Source organism: Brassica napus, chromosome C9, assembly GCF_020379485.1.
Source record: "Brassica napus cultivar Da-Ae chromosome C9, Da-Ae, whole genome shotgun sequence".
Lineage (NCBI taxonomy): Eukaryota > Viridiplantae > Streptophyta > Magnoliopsida > Brassicales > Brassicaceae > Brassica > Brassica napus.
This window is the reverse complement of record NC_063452.1, coordinates 2,792,124-2,814,151: the sequence shown is the minus strand read 5'-3', so window position 1 is coordinate 2,814,151 and position 22,028 is coordinate 2,792,124. Positions and strand designations below refer to the sequence as shown.

The following is a 22,028-nucleotide window of genomic DNA, read 5'->3' as shown; positions in this document are numbered from 1 at the left end:
TTGCTCTTGTGTTTCTACTGAATTAAGCGAGAGAGAGAGTTGAATTGTGAGACATAAATGACTTAGATGAGAAAGATTGACTTAAGCCATAAGATTAAAAATATCAATGGCCAGAAATAACAATTTTAATTTTGATAGATTGACCAATGAAAAAGAAGGTAGAGGATTCACAAAATAATGATCTATATAGCTTTTAGATTAAAAACAATCAATTATTTAATAATAGTTTTAGATTTTATATTTAGGAGGGAAATGAGAAAATGAAGGCAATTATAGTGGAGCCAAAAATACTTATGAGAGAATGAATGGAGTCAAAATAATTAATGAAAAAAAAAGATTTTACAGTAACCAAATTTATACATTTTTAATAGTCTAATATAAATTTCTAACCAATTATAATTACTAACCAATTTTTTATATTTTTAACAACTTCTTACCTATATACTCTTTATCATAAACCACAATCTCTAAAATCTAAACCATATACCATAATTCATAACTAAAATAGTAACCCAATATTTTCATTTTAACATCACAAATTTATACACTTTTCTTAATCTTATGTAAATTTCTAACAAATTATAATTTACTAGAAAAAAACTGACATATAAGAAATTCCAGTTATAACAAACAATGTCGGTCTACTATATTAGGATGCCCTAAGCTAATTTCTTAAAAAGAAAATTCATACAATATTAGATATTTTTGATGTTTTGGTTTAACGAATGGAGATATGTAAAAAATGCAAGAAAACAAATAAACAAAGAAAAAAAACTAAATCAAAGTGACTACAATATATTCAGACCAAATAGATTTGAAACCAGAAACCAATTTATATAATATCTACGACATGTATTTTTATATTTTATCTAAAACCATACATATATTTTTTAATATAAATCATATTAAATTGTATAAACTAATTTATTTTCATTAATGATTGATGAATATAATTTTATTCTTCTTTCTTTGATTTCTCTGAAACAGAGTCAAGTGAAAAAGATAAGACAAGTGCATCAGCCATATACTTACTGATCCCGACATGTTTTTTTTTTAACTAATGATCCTATCATGTTCATAATCAACAAGCAACAAAGAAGGCACGCCTTGCATAGGTTGAAGAGGATAGATTCTTAGTGTCGTCTCCTATGGTAATGCTTAGGCATAATTGTTGCTTTTTATTTACTTCATCTGCTGCTAACTATTTTCAACGGACTATAAAGACAATCGTATTTTGGAATTCATTATCATCTTTGGCCACACGTCCGTGAACTATTATGTTTGCATTTTATTTTTGCATGTCAACATTACAAACTAAAATCGTTAACCATAGTAGCTACTGAGATGTCATCTATAATATGTGTGGCCTCGGTTACGTTTACGACTGTCTCAAGTTTTGTCCGACCAAAGGTTGAGACCATAGAGGAACATGTTTAAATTAAACATAGAAATAATTAAAATCATCTAAATTTCATACATGCAACTTTTACATAGCTAAAAAACACTTTCTATTTTTTTGCCCAAAAAAACACTTTCTCAATTTTCTTTTAAAATAGCTTAAGATGATCTAAAATTACATCTAAATGGTACGAAGTATTAAATAAATATATAATGCTAAATAAAGTTATAAAAACATTAAAAGATGTTTAGTAAGGAAATGTATCTCTTTGAAATTTCCCAAGTAAATTATAAATAATTATATAATCTATAGTGGAGCAAAAATTGAAATATGTAAGGAAGTTGGAGACATTCATGCACATCATTTAAACAAATAAAATCACCACCAACACACAGACCATAGTAGTCTAAACACTTTTCGTTTTTCATGGTTTTTTGCCTTGCTTTATTTCAGTTTTCTGTTAGAAGAAATAAACTACATTCACATAAAATGAAAATGTGTTCTTACTAAACAAAAACCACAATAGAAAAAGTTAAATGGTACAATATCTTAAAATATATTTAACTACAATTACAAATCAAAAAAGTTAAATTGAGAAACATGAACAAATGCCAATCATAAATTTAGAATTATAAAAAGGGGTTTTTGCCAAAACTAACCCACAACTTGATTTTAACTCCAAACCTATACCCAAACTTGAATCAAATGCAAAACTAACCTAAAAGCCTAGTGAAATTACAGCTCAGCCCCTTGTGACCAAACAAAAAAACAGAAGCCATTTTTACGAATATAGCCCTAGTAAATCGTCTGAGTCGTCTGAGATGTTGGAAGTCGTCTGGACGACTGAAGTGTAAGTCGTCTGGTACCGGTTTATTTTAAAAATAATTTATAAATCTTGTAAAAAAATATTTTGATGCGTGAAAAATAAAAATCAAGTAATTATAAACAGTTTTAAGTGATATAAATTAAGATATGATAAAATTGATTTGTTTTGAAGATAGATGAGTGGAAGTAGTGAATCATGAAATACTTTGGTTTAGGAGTTTGGCAAACATATGTTGTAGTATTGTATGTATTGTTAGGGTTAGATTTTGGAAAACTAAAATGTTTTTTTCAAAAATTAGTTTTCACCTATATGTGTTTATTTATGTGTATAGTAAACACTTTTCAAGTTTGATTTGATTTTATGAAGTCTTTAATTAGATAATTAAGTTTAGGGGTTATGTTTAGGGTGTGGACGACTTATATTTCAGTCATCTGTTGAATAATTTACTCGGACGACGTATATTTCAGTCGTCTGTTGAATAATTTACTCGGACGACTTACATTTCAGTCGTCTGGTGAAGAAATTAAAACAGATGACTTACATGTAAGTCGTCCAAATATTCCCGCCTAAATTTTTTTAAAAAAAATATTTTCCCGCTTAAATAATTTAAACCAGACGACTTACTTGTAAGTCGTCTAGAAAGTCTTTTATTTTAGTTTCCCGCTAAAAATATTTAATTTCCCGCTAAAAATATTAAACTCTTCTGGAGGACTTACATGTAAGTCTTCTGTTTTAATTTCTTCACCAGACGACTGAAATGTAAGTCGTCCAGGAAGTCGTCTGAGTCAAAAATATTTAACCTAATTGGATTTTTTGTCTCCCTATATAAAGAAAAATTTACACATTCTCTCTCCTCCTCTCAAATGGCTGCAACAAAAATGTAATGCTCATCATTCTAAAACTCTCCAACCTCTCTCTAATCTCTTTGACTTGAAAACACCAAACTTTATATGAATTTTTCAGTTTTGTCTCATGTATTTCTTACTAATCTATCTCTTTTGCAGGTTTTTAATCAAATGGTACTCATCTTCCACTAATTTAAAGGTAAATCTATTAATTTTAGATATGTATTTTTGTGTGTTCTATAAATGTAGATTTATCTAATCTTCCACTCATTTTCTCTATTTTTAAGTCATTTAAACGTTTTTGGATATGCAGGTTTTTCAGATCTGGATTTGATATGCAGGTTTTTCAGATCTGGAAGACTTCTTGGACGACTTACCTGTTAGTCGTCTGGAAGTCGTCTGGACTTCTTGGAAGTCTTCTGACAAAGTCGTCTGGACTTCTAGAAAGTCGTCTGGACTTCCAGGAAGTCGTCTGGACTTCCAGGAAGTCGTCTGGACTTCATGGAAGTCTTCTGACGAAGTCTCCCTTTCATAATAGATCTGAGCGTTTTGGTAAGTTCTTATGTTTGATTTTTCTTTATTTGGTAACTTCTTGTTGTATAAAGTTCTTACTTTTTTCCCAAACTAAAACTCTCCAAACCCACTCTAATCTCTTTGACTTGAAAACACCAAACTTTATATGAATTTTCCAATTTTGTCTCATGTCTTTCTTACTAATCTATCTTTTTTGCAGGTTTTTAATTAGATGGTACTCATCTTCCACTAATTTAAAGGTAGATCTATTATTTTTAGATATGTATTTTTGTGTGTTCTGTAAATGTAGATTTATCTAATCTTTCACTCATTTTTTCTGTTTTTAAGCCATTTGAACGTTTTTGGATATGCAGGTTTTTCAGATCTGGATTTAATATCCAGGTTTTTCAAATCTTGAAGACTTCTGGGACGACTTACCTGTTAGTCGTCTGGAAGTCGTCTGGACTTCTTGGAAGTCTTCTGACAAAGTCGTCTGGACTTCCTGTAAAGTCGTCTCGACTTCCTGTAAAGTCGTCTGGAAGTCGTCTGAACTTCCTAAAAGTCTTCTGACAAAGTCGTCTGAACTTCCTGGAAGTCGTCTGGACTTCTTAGAAGTCGTCTGGACTTCTTAAAAGTCGTGTGGTCTTGTCTACTCAAGTGGAATCCAAGCTTGTCTTTGTAGAGGAATGATCTATAATAGTTTTGTTTGTGGTCTGTTTTGTGAATTGCATGTCTACTCTTTTAGTTGTGAATTTTTTGTAAAATCAGTAATAATGTTTTCCAAGATGTATTAAATGTGCTAACAATGTGTTTACACATTTACAAATCAATGAAATAATAGACTTCAGTAGCCTTTTTCTTATCTTTGGATCTCTCATATGCAATAATAAACTCCAATGGCCTTTTTCTCATCGTAATAAACAAGAATGTTGGTAGCTTTATATTGATACAACATTTTAAGAAGCATTTTAACCCTTCTTCCAACTCATAACAATAGTCATCATTATTGTCTATAACAATAATACTTAAGAGATGGAAACAAACAATAGTAACTAGTCAAAGCATATCATATTTTATTATAAGTTTACGTTGAAAAACTTAGTCAAATTTAGTAAAACTAAAGGAGAGAACATATTTTGTAAATATGAGTTTTACATATCTTGAAGTTACTTATCACTCTTAAAAATACAAGTTATTCAAAAACTAACGTAGAAGACTTAAAAACTAGCTGAGAAGACGCAGACGACTTCAATCTAAGTTGTCCAGACAACTAAACTATACGTCGTCTGGTCAACGCAGAGGTTATTTTTGCAATTGACTTTGAAATCTGTTATTTCGGACGACTGAAAAATAAGTCGTCTACTATTGTTTGGCTAAAAAAAAACTCCAAAAAAGCTAGACGACTTACATTTCAGTCGTCATAGGTTAGTTTTGCATTTGACTGGATTATTTCAGAAGTTTGACTTTTCTGGACGACTGACATTTCAGTCATCTAGTGAAAATTAAAATAATAATATTTTTAAAAAAGTAGACGACTTACAGTTAAGTCGTCATTGGTTAGTTTTGCAATTGAAAAAAAAAACTTCAAGATTTAATTATATACAGACGACTTATAATTCAGTCGTCCACGAGACGACTGAAATGTAAGCCGTCCAGGATTTACGAGGTTTGACCAGAATCTCGAAAAAAAATCCTGGATGACTTACAAGTAAGTCTCTTGTGGACGACTGAATTATAAGTCGTCTGTGTATAATTAAATTTTGAAGTTTTTTTTTTCAATTGCAAAACTAACCTATGACGACTTAACTGTAAGTCGTCTACTTTTAAAAAATATTATTATTTTAATTTTCGTCAGTCGACTGAAATGTAAGTCGTCTGGGGAAGTCAAACTTCTGAAATTATCCAGTCAAATGCAAAACTAACCTATGACGACTGAAATGTAAGTCGTCTAGGTTCTTTGGAAATTTTTTTGAAACCAAACAAAAACAGACAACTTAACTTTCAGTCGTCTCAGGTTACAGATTTCAAAGTCAATTGCAAAAATAACCTCTGCGTTGACCAGACGACTTCCAGGTAAGTTGTCTACAGCCAGACGACTTCCCAAGTAAGTCGTCTGACGAACAGATCTGGAAAAAAACTTGATGTCATACCTTAAATTGGTGAGATAAGTTCCTTAGCATACATAAGGCTTCTCCAAGCATACAGAATCACAAACGAAAGTAACCCACCCAGAATCGTTAGCTTCTATGACTCTATGAACCATAAAAAATTTAGAATCAAAATCTTGGGTTTTTTTAGCTCATTGTGGAGAGAAAGTGAGAGATATGTTGTGTTTAGTTCACAAGAATGGAAAAAAAAAGAAGGGTAAATCAATTTTGGGAGCATTAAGAGCTTCAAGTTGGTTGTTCATGGTGGTTGTGGTATTGATGACAATGGCAATCTTGTAATTACTTGAAAATGATGAGGGTGAGAGAGTAAAAATGTCATTTTCGAAAAAAAAAAAAAAAAAATTGATGGCATTTTCGTAAATTATATGAACTTGTGGGGTGAATAGGGCAAAACCAATTTAAAAAAAAAAAAGGTTAGTTTTGTGTTTGACTTTAAGTTATAGGTCAATTCTGCAAAAAACCCTTATAAAAACATACAACCAAAAAATTATGTAAACCACATCCAACATATATAATATGTTATACGCCACAATCTTTTAACATCGACATAACCATCAAAATCAAACATAATAAATCTTAACATACATAATCCCTCAACGCTCAAACATTCTTACAAACCATACATATTTTAGATACTTCTCTTACAAATGCTAACATAAAACACATGCAATAAAACTATATAATAATATACTTATATATCACACGTAAAATATATTCCGACCGTAGGGCGGGCCATCCCTAGTAATATAATATAATATTTCAGATTTAAAATTGCATATCCTAACCATTAGATTCGGTTGGAGCTGATACGCATACGAATTGAAACATTACTGGATCCTATATACAATAGATATAATTTCTCTATATCTAATTTACCCAGAACTAAACATATCCTAACCGACATCGATCCAAATACCTAAAATTCATCCCTAACTTGAATTTAAAAGATTATCATATGTTTCATGTTTACTAATAATTAATCGCCCAATGGGTAACTCATAAGAAATGAATTTCGTAAGTGATTGCATAAGTGGCGAGATAAACTCAAGATCTTTAGCAATAGCGTGAGAAAACAAACTCGTTATTAGCAATTTTTCTAGGTCGAGTCTCAGTTAGACATTTAGATGGAACACCTTAAGTACAGTATAAGGTTTGTCGTGTATTGAACCACATAAATTATTCAGAGATATAGAACTCAACAAGATGAACACATTGTGAAGCAGCCGAGTTCCATATATATATGTCTTTGGGGAAGGAGACTGGAGTAAAGAGAGCTTAGAGTCTTTAGTAGTCGAACTCCATATGTAAAGATAAAACATGCATCATGTATGGATATTTGCAAAACAAGCCTCTGACTTTACTTAAAGTTTGTCTATCTCTGGACTTAACATGATTGATAGACTTGTAAAAGTGGATACTTTTGGAATTTTCTTGTGGGTTTTACAACCTTCTCCAAGAGCTATTGAGCTCTGAACACTAAAGGAGATTCTCAAATTCATCATTGTGTTACAACACAAAGCCAACAATGGCTGAGATAAAGAAAAAAAGAAACAGTGTGAGTTTACTAAAACCATTTCAACGATGTTTATTGTTGTTGTGCCTCTTGCTGTTCTTTCTACTGCCTCTGTCCATCAGAATCCTCAGATGAAGAAGGCTCCCTATACCCATTAAACAATGTGCCTTCTACAATTGATGGGATAGTATGGGCTTTTGATGGAGGCCGGTTCCTAAAAGCCCAGTAATGTCATCAACAGCCGATTCTATTTAATGAGGAAGCAAGCTTAGAAACTAATTTTCATTTTGTAAATAATTTACATGTGATGTCATTCTTACCTTTTTCTAAATTTGTTTTCATATTCTAGACTTTTTGTCGGCACTCTAGACTTGTTATCACAGTAGGCTCTCGGGCCCAGCCGTGGCCTCGTCATTGTCTTCCAAACTTTTTCTTCTAAAATATGTATTAAATTATAATTTATAGCCTACTAATATCGAAATTAAAGTGGGAAAAGATACTGCCTTCTAGAGATCAAAGTCCACACTGATCGGTAGTCTTTATATAAAAATATAACTCATCCTATGATCTTGATAGTTCAATTTTTCTACAAGTTCTTATTAGAAAATTCTAAAAATTTATACATATATACAGAATATGATTAGTTGAGATGAGTTGTGCGGATAGAGTAGAGTGAAAGACAATCCGGAAAAAGGGAATGTGTAATTTTTTTTTTTTTGATAAAAGGGGAATGTGTAGTTGCTAGTTAGACATAGCTGTCTAATATAATTGGAAGGTTGGAAACATAAGACGCATTCTTGCATCAAAATCACCTACGTTGGCAAGCTAATCAACACATTAATTGTATATAATAACTAATATTAGTACATACCTAAAAATGTATGCATTCATTCATTTTCTTTTGAATAAATTTAAAATTCATTCAAAAAAATATATGCATATACGAGTATATGAATAAGGATACATTGAGACAGATATTGTTAGTTGGCGATGCCTCCAAGCAAACCACAAACCTTTTTATCCTTAAACTATAGCTTTTCCTTTCTCCGTTATTTAGTGATATATATCTTAGTATAAATTTCTTTCAACTCTTTTTTTTTGTGGGTAAAAAAAAATTCGTTTAACTTGTATATGTATGTCTAGAGATATTACTCATTCATCATTAATGCGATTGTTTTGTTTATTGATAAAGATGAGTTGTATATCCGCCACATCTATATCGCTCGTTGCATAATTTTTTTTCTCTACATTTCGGGTTGCATATCTTGCAATATGCATCACTCTATGATACGAATTCAGATTCAATAATCGAATCTTGAGAAAAATTATATGCTCAAGCATATTTTATGATTCTATGTGCAACCATAGATTTATTGGTTGGTCAGATAGATTCAAAGTATTTTTTGACTTGTTCGCTTAATTTTCCAAAGCTTTTTATTGTTATAAAATTGTAGTCAGTCTAACATATTCAAAATATAAACGAATCATTTGTTCAAAGTGTTACCAATTGTCGTTTGTTTCCATGTTTTTTTTTACTTTTTTTTTTGCCGTGGAGTAGAACTAATTGTTTAGGTTTTGCAAATTGTCACAAACTCTTTGTAAAACCTTTTGTTCGTTTTTTTGAAATGATATTTATATACGTACAGGGCCTGCTTAGACAGGGGGCAGCGGTGCGACCGTCCCGGACCCAATCCGTTGTCCTCCTATTTCTTAATAGATAAGAGCCCGATTTTTTAAAAAAATATATGTATTCTTATATTAAAAATAAAAAAAGGGTCCATAATTTTTTTATATGAAAGTATTTTTTTATTTCCATAGATTTATTTTTTTAAAAACATATAACTATCTGGTTTTTTAAATAAAAATAATAGTTTGGAAATTAAATTTTTTTTTTTTTACTCTATAACTCATGACACCATTGAACCGGCCCTGCTGTATATGTAGCAAAAAAAACTAAGCATTTGTCTCACCAGATGAAATAGATACGAATACATCGACAGTACTATTTTCTGAAAGAAAATGATCTATTTGGTAGATTAACACGAACTGACGTGGATTGTGGGTGCTGACATGCATGGCAAAAAATTTCTTAATCAATTTGACCCCCAAAAGATCAATTACAGAAAACGAAGTTAACGGAAATAGACACATCGAATCATATATATAAACTCTCCAAAAACATTTAACAACACCCAATAGCCAACTTATATATAACAGTTATATTTGAACAAAAAAAATAAATATAACAGTTATATAAATATATATTTGAACCATATTGCTACCAAGATGTTGGACGTCTAGTGTTAGTGTAAGAAGCCAAGAAGGCTGGATCCTTTGTGATTCCAGATCTGAGAAAGATTGTGATACTAAAACTCAGAACTTCCACTATTAATTTTAAAAGAACTATATTTTTCGTTAGTTTTTAAATGTACGTACGCTCATATATCATTTGCTAGAAAAACAATTAAATACTTATTTAGAACCCTAGTGTTATTTTATTGGTTCAAATGTACGTTTACTTAAACTGCATGCTGTTCAATGTTCACAGGATCGAACTGATTTGTTTTGTGCAAAGAATTATTACAAGCCAACTTTAGATAGAATACCAGAAAGTATCTTGTTCCAAAGTTCTTATACGTCTTAGATCTGTCTATCCAAAATTTTACCTTACTACTTTTTACGAGTTCGTATAAACTGAAAATATGTTTAATACTTATAATAGATTTTATGATAAAGAAGACATATATACTTACACGAGACTTCCATGTAAAATAATCAATGCGTATGCGTTATACCCAAACTTCAATCATCTTAGACTGTAATTAATTTTCCATATCATTAAACAATTCAATTTGCGTATCAAACAACATATAATAACTTTAATAACCATGTAACTGTGAAATTAAAGCTTGTAAGTTTAATTTTATGTAAACACAAGAACTAATAGTAATATTAGACAAACCAAACATTAAATGAAAATTTAAATGATGCTGATCGTCGGTTTTTATGATCGATGTCTAAACCCATTTAAGATGATGGTGTATTGATGTTCAATATGACAACTGTCTAACCCACTTTTTCGAATACTGATTTTTTTAAAAAAAAATTACAGTGATTTTTTTTTCTTATTTGCACGTATCAATTGCTAAATCACCAGCGCATTCCCTTTAGTCTTTAGATATCTTTAGATAATTACTTGGTTTGCATATATATTTTATGGATTTTTATTTATTATCTACCATTACGTTAAATGAATTTTGTTAACTAGAAACTTAAATACTTTTCAAAAAACAGAAGAATATACGAAGTTGAACGACTTATAATACGTAGTTCAACTATATTTCATTGGGGTTTACAGTCCAAAATGTTAGTATAATAATTAGTATACGGTGTGGAGAGTCATACTGGAATAATGTTAGTGCATTTTTATTTTTCAAAAATAGTTAAAAATATATATCTGTAAAAAATAACAAATTGCTGATTTGTACATATAGACAAAAATATTAACTGCTACATCTGGAAGAAAAGAAGTAACCAAAGTGAAATAATGAAGACTCACGAGAGTATTTTTTTTCGTTGGCCATCACGTGTCTGCAAACTTTTTTGGTTGCTCAGACCACTTGTTTAATCATTCGACCAATCCCATTTCAGATTCCTATTTTCATTATTTATTTTATGAAGTTTTTACTAAAACATAATTATATTTTTTTGTAAAATAAAATAATTATAATTGTTTCCTCCCCCTAGTTTTTTTCGTTTTGGCTTTGTTTGATTCAACCTTACCAACCGTGTGTGTGATATGTTGTTTTGTCTTAATTAGGTAAACTAATATTCTGGAGGTAAAATAGTTCAGAAGCAAAAATATGATACACACATATGAGGAGTGGAATCTATAAAAAAGGAGAAGTACAATACTATTTGTCTCCATTTACTTATCAGATTATATACCCTATACTATATATAAAAATAAATTGTTCCTATCTTCTTAATTAAAAATTGTATATCATGTATTCACAAATAATAGGTTGCTATATTACGTTCATCACAACAGCAGTACCTAGCTGGTTGTATTGGACCACGACTATGTAAAATAATCCAAGAAACAAAAACAAACGTAGTTTAAGTTCATGGGTCACTGTTTAATTATTGACGTATGTATAAAAATGTTCAATAATCAATAACCATCCGGAAAGAGAAGTGTGGGTAACATGACTGGACGTTGAATGACTATAAATAATTAGGTGGAGAGTCGAGAGTCGACACCCGTGATAACCTTCTCTCTTTGTCTCTCAGCTTTATAAGGTCTTACGTTTCATTTTTCATGCATATATGTATAAGGTTGTATACATATAATGTTATAATGTTATGATATTCTTCGTTCTGTTTATTTATTTCTTCATCTTTTCTGACTATGAACTTGTTCGCGTTGCTTTTGTTCCCATGCCTGTGCAGCAAATATATTATTAGATGTTACCAAAAAAATATGTTTTCTTTTTATTTCTAATTCTACCTAATTAAAATCCTCATAAAATTTCATTTGACTATGAATAGAGCAAATAACGAAGATTTTTTTTTTTCGTTTTGTGTTTAGTTATTGCCGGCACCGTGAAAGAGTTTTTTTCTTCTTATTTTCGTCTCTTGTTTTTATTTATAGATTTGTTGATTTTTTGAACATTTTAAGTGACTAAACACAAGGTGATAGTGGTGTAACGGTGGCTTTTCTACGGATCTACCGTGTTGCAACTTTTATTAATCTAGAGATATGTTAGGACCGAATTTGGTGAGCCGTACTTAGAGCATCCGCAATGGGAGTTCTTGGAAGTTTTTAGGTAAAAAATAATTAAATAATCAGTGGATCTTACCAAAAACTAAAGATTTACATTTGGCGATCCGCGATTGGTTGATATATTTTTTTTTTATCTGAAAAAAAAATAATACTTAAAAAATCAAAATACACGTTTTCTAAGGACTCCTCTTTGGGTAACACCATTGCGGGTGCTCTTAGGACATGTGCATCGGGGGTTTTTAACAGTTTCTTATGGGGGAAACCACAAAAACATAAAAATCGGTAACTAAAAGCGTCAGTTAAGGATTGATGTTTGAGTGATCCTTGTACTGTTTTGCGGGCCCTACGACACGTGGCAGTGCGCGATTAGTTCCGGGTTTTTTTTTTTTTATAAATCAGATAAGACAGAAAAAAAAAATTAGAAACCTATTTTGAATTTCACCCGATAATCATGGTCTTAAATCTACATCCTAGTTTCTTTGGACTACCAAAGTCCTTTATAAATTATTACCTTTAAGATATGTATGTAGTGGATGTGATATCTGATTTCTCCAAGTTACGATGAAACTGAAGTTATAATTCTACCATCATTAGTATTTTTTAGTGGACTGTTTAGAAAGGAAAAAGAAACTCACGTTTTAGAAAAAAGAGGAAAACAACCTATTAAATATTTTTAATCATTTTTTACCTCCCCCCCCCAAAAAAAAAACTCATCTCTTTTCCGTAACCTGTTCAACTTGATTTTTTGTATCTTTATCTAATTCTTTGTTCACAGCAAGAGTCTCTTATCCTTTGTAATCAATTTGGCTAAGAAGACTTAACTTAAAAAAGACTTATCTATAAATACCCCATTCGCTTTCTTTCCCACGAAAACTATAATAACAAACATCACATATGTTACATATAATCAACACACGCATACACAAAACACAAATATATAAGATGTCTTGTAATAACAGAGAATTATTAATCGGCAACAAAGTCGTAGTTACATTTGTATTTCTCTTATGTTTGGTTCACTCATCAGAATCACTTCGGCCACTGTTTGCATGCGACTCGGCAAATGAGTTAACCCGGACACTCCGGTTCTGTCAGGTCAATATACCGGTCCGCGTGAGGGTTCAAGACTTGATCGGACGGCTCACCTTGCAGGAGAAGATCCGCCTCCTCGTCAACAATGCCGCCGCTGTGCCACGCCTCGGTATTGGAGGCTATGAGTGGTGGTCCGAGGCTCTCCACGGCGTTTCTGACGTTGGTCCCGGAGCTAAGTTCGGTGGTGCGTTTCCCGGTGCCACCAGCTTTCCTCAGGTCATCACCACCGCATCTTCCTTCAACCAGTCTCTATGGGAAGAGATAGGACGGGTGAGAATAAACTAGGAATATTATTTAAATTATTAATTTTTTATATTATGTAAATTATAGAATATACATTTTAGAAAAATGAGAATTATAAATTTTGTGAGTTCTTTACGCGAAAAAACGAAAACGACATTGACACTTTTTCACAAAAAAAACGACATTGACATCGCCATCGTAGCTGGCAGTACACTAGAGTATGATTAGCGGGATGCTCTATATTCGTGTATTTTATTTATTTCCATGAAATTTATAATTCAGATGATTTTTTATCAGACTACGACATGAATATAAGTCAGACATGTATTGTACGCTAGAAAAATGGATAGATATGATTATGTTCCTTACAGGTTTCATAGATTATACGCCATGGATAATACGTAATATATATGTTACACTGTCTGCAATATTTAGTAAGTAATACGATTATGGGCAAGTTAGCTATAACCACACCAGTGAATAAAAAATATATTCTATATACGGACTGGAGAATATATATTTCTTTTCAACAAAAACAAAGGTGTATGAAGAAATATACTAATTAGAATTGTCATGGTTTTTTTTTTTGAACAACGAATTGTCATGGTTTAAAATAAATAAAAGGTGGTGTCCGATGAGGCAAGAGCTATGTACAACGGAGGCGTTGCCGGTTTGACGTATTGGAGCCCAAATGTGAATATACTGAGGGACCCACGGTGGGGCCGTGGCCAGGAAACTCCAGGAGAAGATCCTGTTGTCGTCGGAAAATACGCCGCCAGCTACGTCCGGGGACTTCAGGGAAACGGCCCCAACCGCCTCAAAGTCGCTGCATGTTGCAAGCATTACACTGCTTATGATCTTGATAACTGGAATGGCGTCGACCGTTTCCATTTCAACGCAAAGGTAACCTTAAAGACATTTGTATATATTTATATCTAACAATATTCATGTGCGTTTTGAAGTTTTGACTTAATGTTTAATTTTCAATTTTGTAATTGATGAGAATTTAGAAAGAAGTGCTTAATTTTGCTTCTTTGTTGGTCAAAGAAAGCCAAACTTCTTAAAATTAGTATTTAGACATTATAAGGCTTATAATTGTCTGGATATAAAAGAGTACCGTGAGTCTCTGTTTTTCTTGCATCTTATTGGTTTTAAGTTAATAGTGTTTCTGTTTAGAAAAAATAGAAAAGATGAAAATAAATTGTATTTTCTGCTGAAACATATAAGTTTATATATTTCCTCAAATTCGCAAGCTATTTTCTATTTTATGTTATTTATAGCTCCACGTTATAAGATGCGACTCGATTCGTTTTCTTGCAAGGCTTATCGTCTTTTATCTCGTTTCATGTTCAGATTCGTTCAGTTCCGAATATAGATCATATCTACGGAACTATAAATAACTAACGACTAACGATTGACACAAACAAAACACTTGCCTAATATTATATACCAGCTAATAAGCCAATAGGCAGCGTGACTTTGACCGATGTGGCATATGCGTAGTCTTATGTTACAGTAGTTGAGAATCTTATCCTCATTGGTCATGTGGACCTAGGACAAACCTACTTGTCTTTTATCTTGTTCTTCAAATTAATATATACTTTAAATTATATCATACCAAAATAAAAGATTCGTTTCTTTAGCTAATAAACTCAAAACATAATATAATCTAAAAGAAAACTCATATGAATGATGTGTATAACTTGAGGTATATAATATGTTTATGTTTATTTAATAAGTTTATGATGGATATAGGTCACCCAACAAGATTTAGAAGACACATACAATGTACCATTCAGAGCTTGTGTTTACGACGGAAATGTCGCGAGTGTTATGTGTTCGTACAATCAAGTCAATGGAAAGCCAACTTGTGCTGATGAAAATCTCTTAAAGAACACTATTCGTGGTCAGTGGCAACTCAACGGGTAAGATGATCAATAGTTATCATAGTCAATGATTCATATTCATTTGATAACTTCTCACACATCAGCTTAATATCACTGCATGCAGGTACATTGTATCAGATTGTGACTCCGTCGATGTTTTCTTCAATCAGCAACACTACACGGCAACTCCGGAAGAAGCCGCTGCTGCCTCAATCAAAGCTGGTAAGTTATTTTTTCCACCGTTGATGTTAGAATTCAGTGACCTCTTGGGGCCATAAATAATTTAGTAGAAGTTTTCATAATATTCTTATAACAATTTAGGAGTCTATATTCATATATATATTAAATTAAACAAATTTGGGGGTTCAAGACCAATGTTTATGTGTCTAGAACCGGTTATGTGCACAATGATTGTTGATCATTTTGATAAAGAAACATCATATCATTTGTAGGTCTGGATTTGGATTGTGGGCCGTTTTTGGCAATCTTCACTGAAGGAGCTGTGAAAAAAGGATTGTTGACAGAGAACGACATTAATTTAGCACTTACCAATACTATAACGGTCCAGATGAGGCTTGGTATGTTTGATGGTAATCTTGGCCCTTACGCTAATCTTGGGCCTAGAGATGTTTGTACTCCAATCCATCAACATTTAGCCCTTGAAGCGGCTCATCAAGGAATTGTTCTTCTCAAAAATGATGGCCGTTCTCTTCCACTCTCTCCTACGCGCCACCGTACCGTTGCCGTGATTGGACCTAACTCTGATGTCACTGAGACCATGATCGGAAACTATGCAGGTTGTTAAGATAATTCATTTTAAAGCAATATTATTATCAGTTACATAATACTAACATTGTTTTATTACAATTTTTGTTTTGTAAGGGAAAGCTTGCGCTTATACGACACCATTACAAGGAATCTCAAAATACGCGAGGACACTTCACCAAGCTGGTTGTTCTGGCGTGGCTTGTGCAGGAAACCAAGGGTTTGGTGCAGCGGAGATGGCGGCACGTGAAGCAGACGCAACGGTTCTTGTAATGGGATTGGACCAGTCCATAGAGGCAGAGACAAGAGATCGAACCGGGCTGCTCTTACCGGGTTACCAACAAGACCTTGTGACCCGTGTGGCTCAAGCTTCTAAAGGTCCAGTCATTCTAGTCCTTTTGAGTGGTGGACCCATCGATGTATCATTGGCTAAGAACAATCCACGTGTCGCTGCCATTATTTGGGCCGGGTATCCGGGTCAAGCCGGTGGAGCTGCCATTGCTGATATAATATTTGGTGCTGTTAGCCCTGGTACATTCTTGATCTAGTTACATATTTCTTGGGTTTTGCTTAGTATCATTTAGAATCAATATTGAAATCATAATTGATATACTGAATATTTTGTGTATCTTATGATAGGAGGAAAACTACCAATGACATGGTATCCACAAGACTACGTGGTAAAAGTTCCAATGACGTTAATGGCCATGAGAGCATCTGGAGATTACCCAGGAAGGACCTACAGATTCTATAAAGGTCCAGTGGTATTTCCATTTGGTTTCGGTTTAAGTTACACTACCTTCACTCACAGTTTAGCCCAAAACCCACTAGCCCAATTATCAGTTTCACCTTACAAACTCAACTCTGCCATTTTCAACTCCTCATCTAACTCCATCAAAGTGTCTCATGCCAACTGCGAAACGTTTCCAAAAATGCCTATCCATGTTGAAGTATCAAACACAGGTGAATTCGACGGAACACACACGGTGTTCGTCTTTGCCGAGGCTCCGAGAAACGGGATAAAAGGACTGGGTGTGAACAAACAATTGATAGCGTTTGAGAAAGTTCATGTCACGGCAGGTGCAAAACGGACTGTTCAAGTCGATGTTGATGCTTGCAAGCATCTTGGTGTAGTGGATGAGTATGGTAAGAGGAGAATCCCAATGGGTGAACATAAGTTACACATTGGAGACCTTAAACATACTATTTTGGTCAAACCACAACTTTGACGGAGACATATAAAAAGAAAGCAACAAATAAGGAGAACCTCTTAACAAAGTGTCTCTCTCTCTCTCTTTTGTTTTTTGGGTGAAAGTGAGTGTCTCCCCCTTATTTATATTATAGATTGCTTAATTACTACAGAGAAGTTTCAATCTGTATAGAAGCACCAAAGGTCGCTTCTTGAATTTGCGTTTTTCTTGAATTTTATTTTCGTGTCAATTGCCAAAGATATTGTAACTTGTGGGACGTGTGGCTCCCAATATATAAAAGGAGCCCTTGTAAGAAGTTCAAAACTAAAGAAAAATGAAATGAATGACAAATTTGATACATACCCTATTTATATTTCTCTCAATCTTTTTTTTGGTTTGTTTTATGCATGGAGTTATGGAATCTTTGTATTATATAACATGTATTGATAATAAGTTTGGATAGAGTGATATTATTTGTAAAATGTTGAAAGTAAAGAAAAAAAAAAGATAAATTTAATATATACAGAAAATGAAGATAAATAACAAAATTTAATATGTACAGAATTGTATTTCAGAACTATAATTTTAGTGGACAGTATATTTAGTACAGACGTAAAAATTTAAAGGAATATGATTATGAGTGAAAAGCTGTTTAATTTCCAACCGTTGGGATCTTCCTTTTCCCTCCAAAAAGATCAGATCATATTGCCTTTTCCTCGGAAACAGAGGAAAAAGAGAAAAAAAAAACAGAGGAGACGTTTCAATGGCGGATCTAAAGAACCTCTTCCTCATCACGAAGCACCAGATTTTTCTAACTTCACTCTTCTTTCTCTCCCTCTTCCTCCTCCCTTCTCCCAGTTCTCTCTCCTTCGCTGATCGTCTCCAGCTTCACCTCTCGTCTTCTCACGGCCGCTAACTTCTTCTCCTCACCTTCTTCCACTTCAGCTTCTTCAGACACAGCCACTCTATACACCGTCTCTCCAAGAAGAATCCGAGTCAAGAACGAGTTCAAGAAGATAGAACTAACTTCTTGCGACATATTCGACGGAAGCTGGGTCTTTGACGATACTAAACCGGTTTACTCTCCCGGTTACTGCCCTTTCGTTGAAGATAAGTTCAACTGCTTCAAGAACGGTAGACCCGACTCGGGCTTTCTCCGTTATCGTTGGCAGCCTGACGGATGCTCGATTCCAAGGTCGGTTTTATTAGACTAAATAGATAAACCGGTTAACTAAATAGATAAACCGGTTAATAGTCTAATAGGTTTCTTGATTTCAAAGTTTAATTACGATTCTGCCACTCCCTTGTGACTCATGTTTTGTTATTGAGTGTGTGTGTAGATTCGATGGGAAGAAGATGCTGAAGATTCTGAGAGGGAAGAGGCTTGTTTTCGTTGGAGATTCGTTGAATAGAAACATGTGGGAGTCTCTGGTTTGTTCACTTAGGTCAGCGTTGGAGGACAAGAACAGAGTTTCAAAGGTTTCTTGGAGAAGAAGTAATCTTCAGAACGAAGGGTTTTACGGTTTTAGATTCAAAGTAAGTAATGTCAACTCTCTGTTATGGTTTTGGATTAGTTGATAGAGTTTATGTTTTTTTGGTGAAGGACTTTGGATGCTCTGTAGACTTCATCAAGTCACCGTTCCTCGTTCAAGAATCAGAGGTTTTAGATGGTTACGGGAAGAGGAAAGAGACGTTGAGGCTTGACGTGATCCAAGGATCGATCAAGAAGATATACAAAGACGCAGATATTATTGTGTTCAACACTGGTCACTGGTGGACTCACCAAAAAACATATGAAGGGTATGAACAACATAAAGGTTAACTTTCTTTCTATTTTAGTCATATCTCTGAAACGAGTTTTTAATCTTCAGGAAAGATTATTACCAGGAGGGGAATCGAGTTTACGAGAAGTTAGGAGTGAAAGAAGCTTACACGAAAGCTCTTCATACGTGGGCTAATTGGGTTGATTCCAATATCAACATGACAAAAACTAGAGTCTTCTTCGTTGGTTACTCCTCTTCACATTTTAGGTAAGTTTAGTTTCTTGGACCACAAGCAAATATCGTTTTAAGGTTTTAGTGTGTGGAATAGTTTTATTTTAGCGCAAGCAAACTCGGTTTAGGGTTTCGTATGTGTAAGAGTTTTAATTTAAACAATCTTTGTTTAGTGTGTGGAAGAGTTTTTTTATTTTAGCTCAAGCAATCTTGCTTTTAAACTGTAGAAAAGGGACGTGGAACGCAGGAGGGCAATGCGATGGAGAAACAAGACCGATACAAAACAAGACGTATACAGGAGGGTATCCATGGATGATGAAAGTGGTGGAATCAGTGATCTCGGACATGAAAACGCCTGTGTTTTACATGAACATCACGAAGATGACTTGGTACCGAACCGATGGTCACCCTTCGGTTTACAGACAGCCTGTGGAGGTACGAGGAAGTTCTCCAGCAACTGGAATGTTCCAAGATTGTAGCCACTGGTGTCTACCCGGAGTTCCAGACTCATGGAACCAGCTTCTTTATGCTACTCTGCTAGTTTCACGTGGTTCCTTGCCTTACAAGTCGCTTGGGACTCTCTTGTGAGATGGTATGAATATAGTTTAACTCCACTAACAAAAATAGCGACGGAATTAAATAGTTCTAGCTAGGTTTTTGTTTGTTTTGTGTGTAAGAGCATCTTTATCCATAGAACCCATTAGAGTCTCTTAATCATTTTTTTAGTAATAAATTTGTGTTAAGAACTTTAGTCAAGAGACATATAAATTTTTGTCCTCCATTGCAAGTTTCTTAAATAAAAGTTCTTAAAAAAAATTGAAACAACTTGAGAAGTAACATTTGATCTTGTGAATACACTTTCATTAAAAACAAGGAAATGAAAAACATGATTAATGCATAATTGATGGTATCTCTTGCTCTCAGACTATGATCAATACTCAAACCCTGCTACAAAGGCTGATGTCTCAAACTCAACATACAAAGGCTATACATATCACGTAACTTAAAAGTTCTGCAATTCACCAAAGAAAATTCTTCATCCCAAGGCCATAGTCTAGTGATTCTCGCTCACTAGCCCGTGTATGTTCCATCCGCTGACCTGACAACTTACCATAGTCTAGTGATTTGTCGACAGAGAAGAACACATCGCCTCCTTCCATAACATACCCACAATCATTCTCAATAATCTGTAACAGGAAAGAAATCATATACATAATTGCTGATTCCAACTCCATGTTGTATCAAACGAAACATACCTTTTCAATCATCTTAATGATGTCATCCATATGTTCGCTGAGTCGAGGCTGGTCGGTGGGAAGGAGGCAGTTGAGAGCACCCATATCAACCAAATACTCTGCCACAGAAGCGTTTACTCAACTCTAGCGGGTTGGCAATAGACATATAAGTATATGTCTTCCCCCACACAAAAAAAATGATAAGACTACATAAAACTTATAACATATAAATGTGAAACAATGAACTATCAGAGAATACTTTTGTGAATTTTATCCGAAAAGCCAAACTTTACCCTCTTGGTCAGTCACTTGCAATGTTGAAGCCGCAGAATGATCCTTGAGGTCTAAGAGAGTGCTGTTGATACGTAAAGTTCCCATAGAATGTCGAGCACTAGCTAGATCAAACCATCCCTGCCAAAAGAAGACATTTTTCAACAAGTTTATTAAGGAAGAGTCTCTAATCATAACAGTGAAGTAGATACATTCTAAAGTTATTTCTCATGGCTTCCTAAGCTATCTAATCAACCAGAGCACAAGAATCTGCCAAGTGTAGCCAACTCATACAAAAAGCTAAACTTTGAAATGATAATGAGAACCAGTTAGCCCACTAAACGCAGCCTAAGTAGCATCTTGTTTAGATAGTAATCATCGAGAGTAGACAATAGAGAAACGATCACAATCCAATCATGTAGGTAACAGAGTCTAAGAGGCAGATAGTTTTAAAAACAAGGAAAGGTACTTACTTTCTTCATCATCAACGAACTCAGGAAGAAGATCACCTTCCTCATCGATCTTCTTCTGCAAAACCCAATTCATATAAACAAAAAAAGCACAAAACTTTCAGCATCAAATGATTGGACCAGAAACAGAGGATAACAGAGTAACCAATTGCTATCTTCTTCATTCTCATGAGCTAACTGAGAGAGAGAAAGCTAAACCTCTTTGAGAAGAATGGATTCATGAAACAGGTCGGTGGCTTCGTCAGGTCTCGCGGAGAAGCTGTTCATCAGTCTATTCTGAGCCTGAGAGATAATTGAGACGAAAACGTGTGGAGAAGTGACTCCATTTTGGAGGAATCACGGAATCACGAGAGGAGAAGAAGCTACAGCAGAAGGAGAAGAAGCTACAGCAGAAGGAGAAGAAGAGCCGTCTCTTGTGTATCCTGATTAAGAGATGTTTCTTATGATAATTGCTATTTTTCTTTTTTTTTATTCCTAATTAAATTAAGAGACTCTGTTAAGAGCCTTGGATAATGATGTTCTTATAAAAGCTTATTTCTTTCGGACGCATATTCGTTTGTATTAAGTTAACGTACACTTTTTTTTTTGGTAAAAAAGTTAACGTACACTTGATTGGCAATGAGTTAAAGTTCCAGCTTGTGCCATGTGCACCTGTAGATACACATGATCTTGATGGGGGTTCGCACCCATTCCGATTATACCAACATTTTCTCTCGTTTTCACTGGTAAATCGCGTGACCAGTATTTTTTCAAAGCTAATCGTGTAAATATTTTTGTGAGTAAATATCCTAGCTTGTTTTATCACTCTCTTCTTAACTTATATTCCTATAATC

General features: G+C 33.7%; 3 protein-coding genes across 3 annotated transcripts; 2 read left to right on the top strand and 1 right to left on the bottom strand.

Moving 5' to 3' along the window:
* Positions 1 to 12,791: 12,791 nt before the first annotated feature.
* On the top strand, positions 12,792 to 17,581 carry LOC106365857 (beta-D-xylosidase 1). Its single transcript, XM_013805364.3, has 7 exons — positions 12,792 to 13,412; positions 14,010 to 14,288; positions 15,141 to 15,310; positions 15,396 to 15,493; positions 15,724 to 16,068; positions 16,154 to 16,567; positions 16,676 to 17,581. The coding sequence occupies exons 1-7, from the start codon at positions 12,945 to 12,947 to the stop codon at positions 17,263 to 17,265; spliced, it is 2,364 nt and encodes a 787-aa protein (XP_013660818.3). The 5' UTR covers positions 12,792 to 12,944; the 3' UTR covers positions 17,266 to 17,581.
* A 195-nt stretch (positions 17,582 to 17,776) lies between these two features.
* On the top strand, positions 17,777 to 19,870 carry LOC106362608 (protein trichome birefringence-like 4). The gene is given in 6 exon segments (XM_013802481.3): positions 17,777 to 18,084; positions 18,086 to 18,421; positions 18,567 to 18,762; positions 18,830 to 19,026; positions 19,098 to 19,256; positions 19,448 to 19,870. Coding segments are annotated over 6 exon segments (1,344 nt in total). The 5' UTR covers positions 17,777 to 17,989; the 3' UTR covers positions 19,809 to 19,870.
* Positions 19,871 to 20,017: 147 nt separating this feature from the next.
* Positions 20,018 to 21,624, bottom strand: LOC106390016 (cysteine--tRNA ligase 2, cytoplasmic). Its single transcript, XM_013830386.3, has 5 exons — positions 21,394 to 21,624; positions 21,199 to 21,253; positions 20,749 to 20,866; positions 20,477 to 20,574; positions 20,018 to 20,407 (listed from the first exon to the last, which is right to left on the bottom strand). Exons 1-5 carry the CDS (start codon positions 21,414 to 21,416, stop codon positions 20,240 to 20,242), a joined length of 462 nt encoding a protein of 153 aa, XP_013685840.2. The 5' UTR covers positions 21,417 to 21,624; the 3' UTR covers positions 20,018 to 20,239.
* Between the last annotated feature and the right edge of the window lie 404 nt (positions 21,625 to 22,028).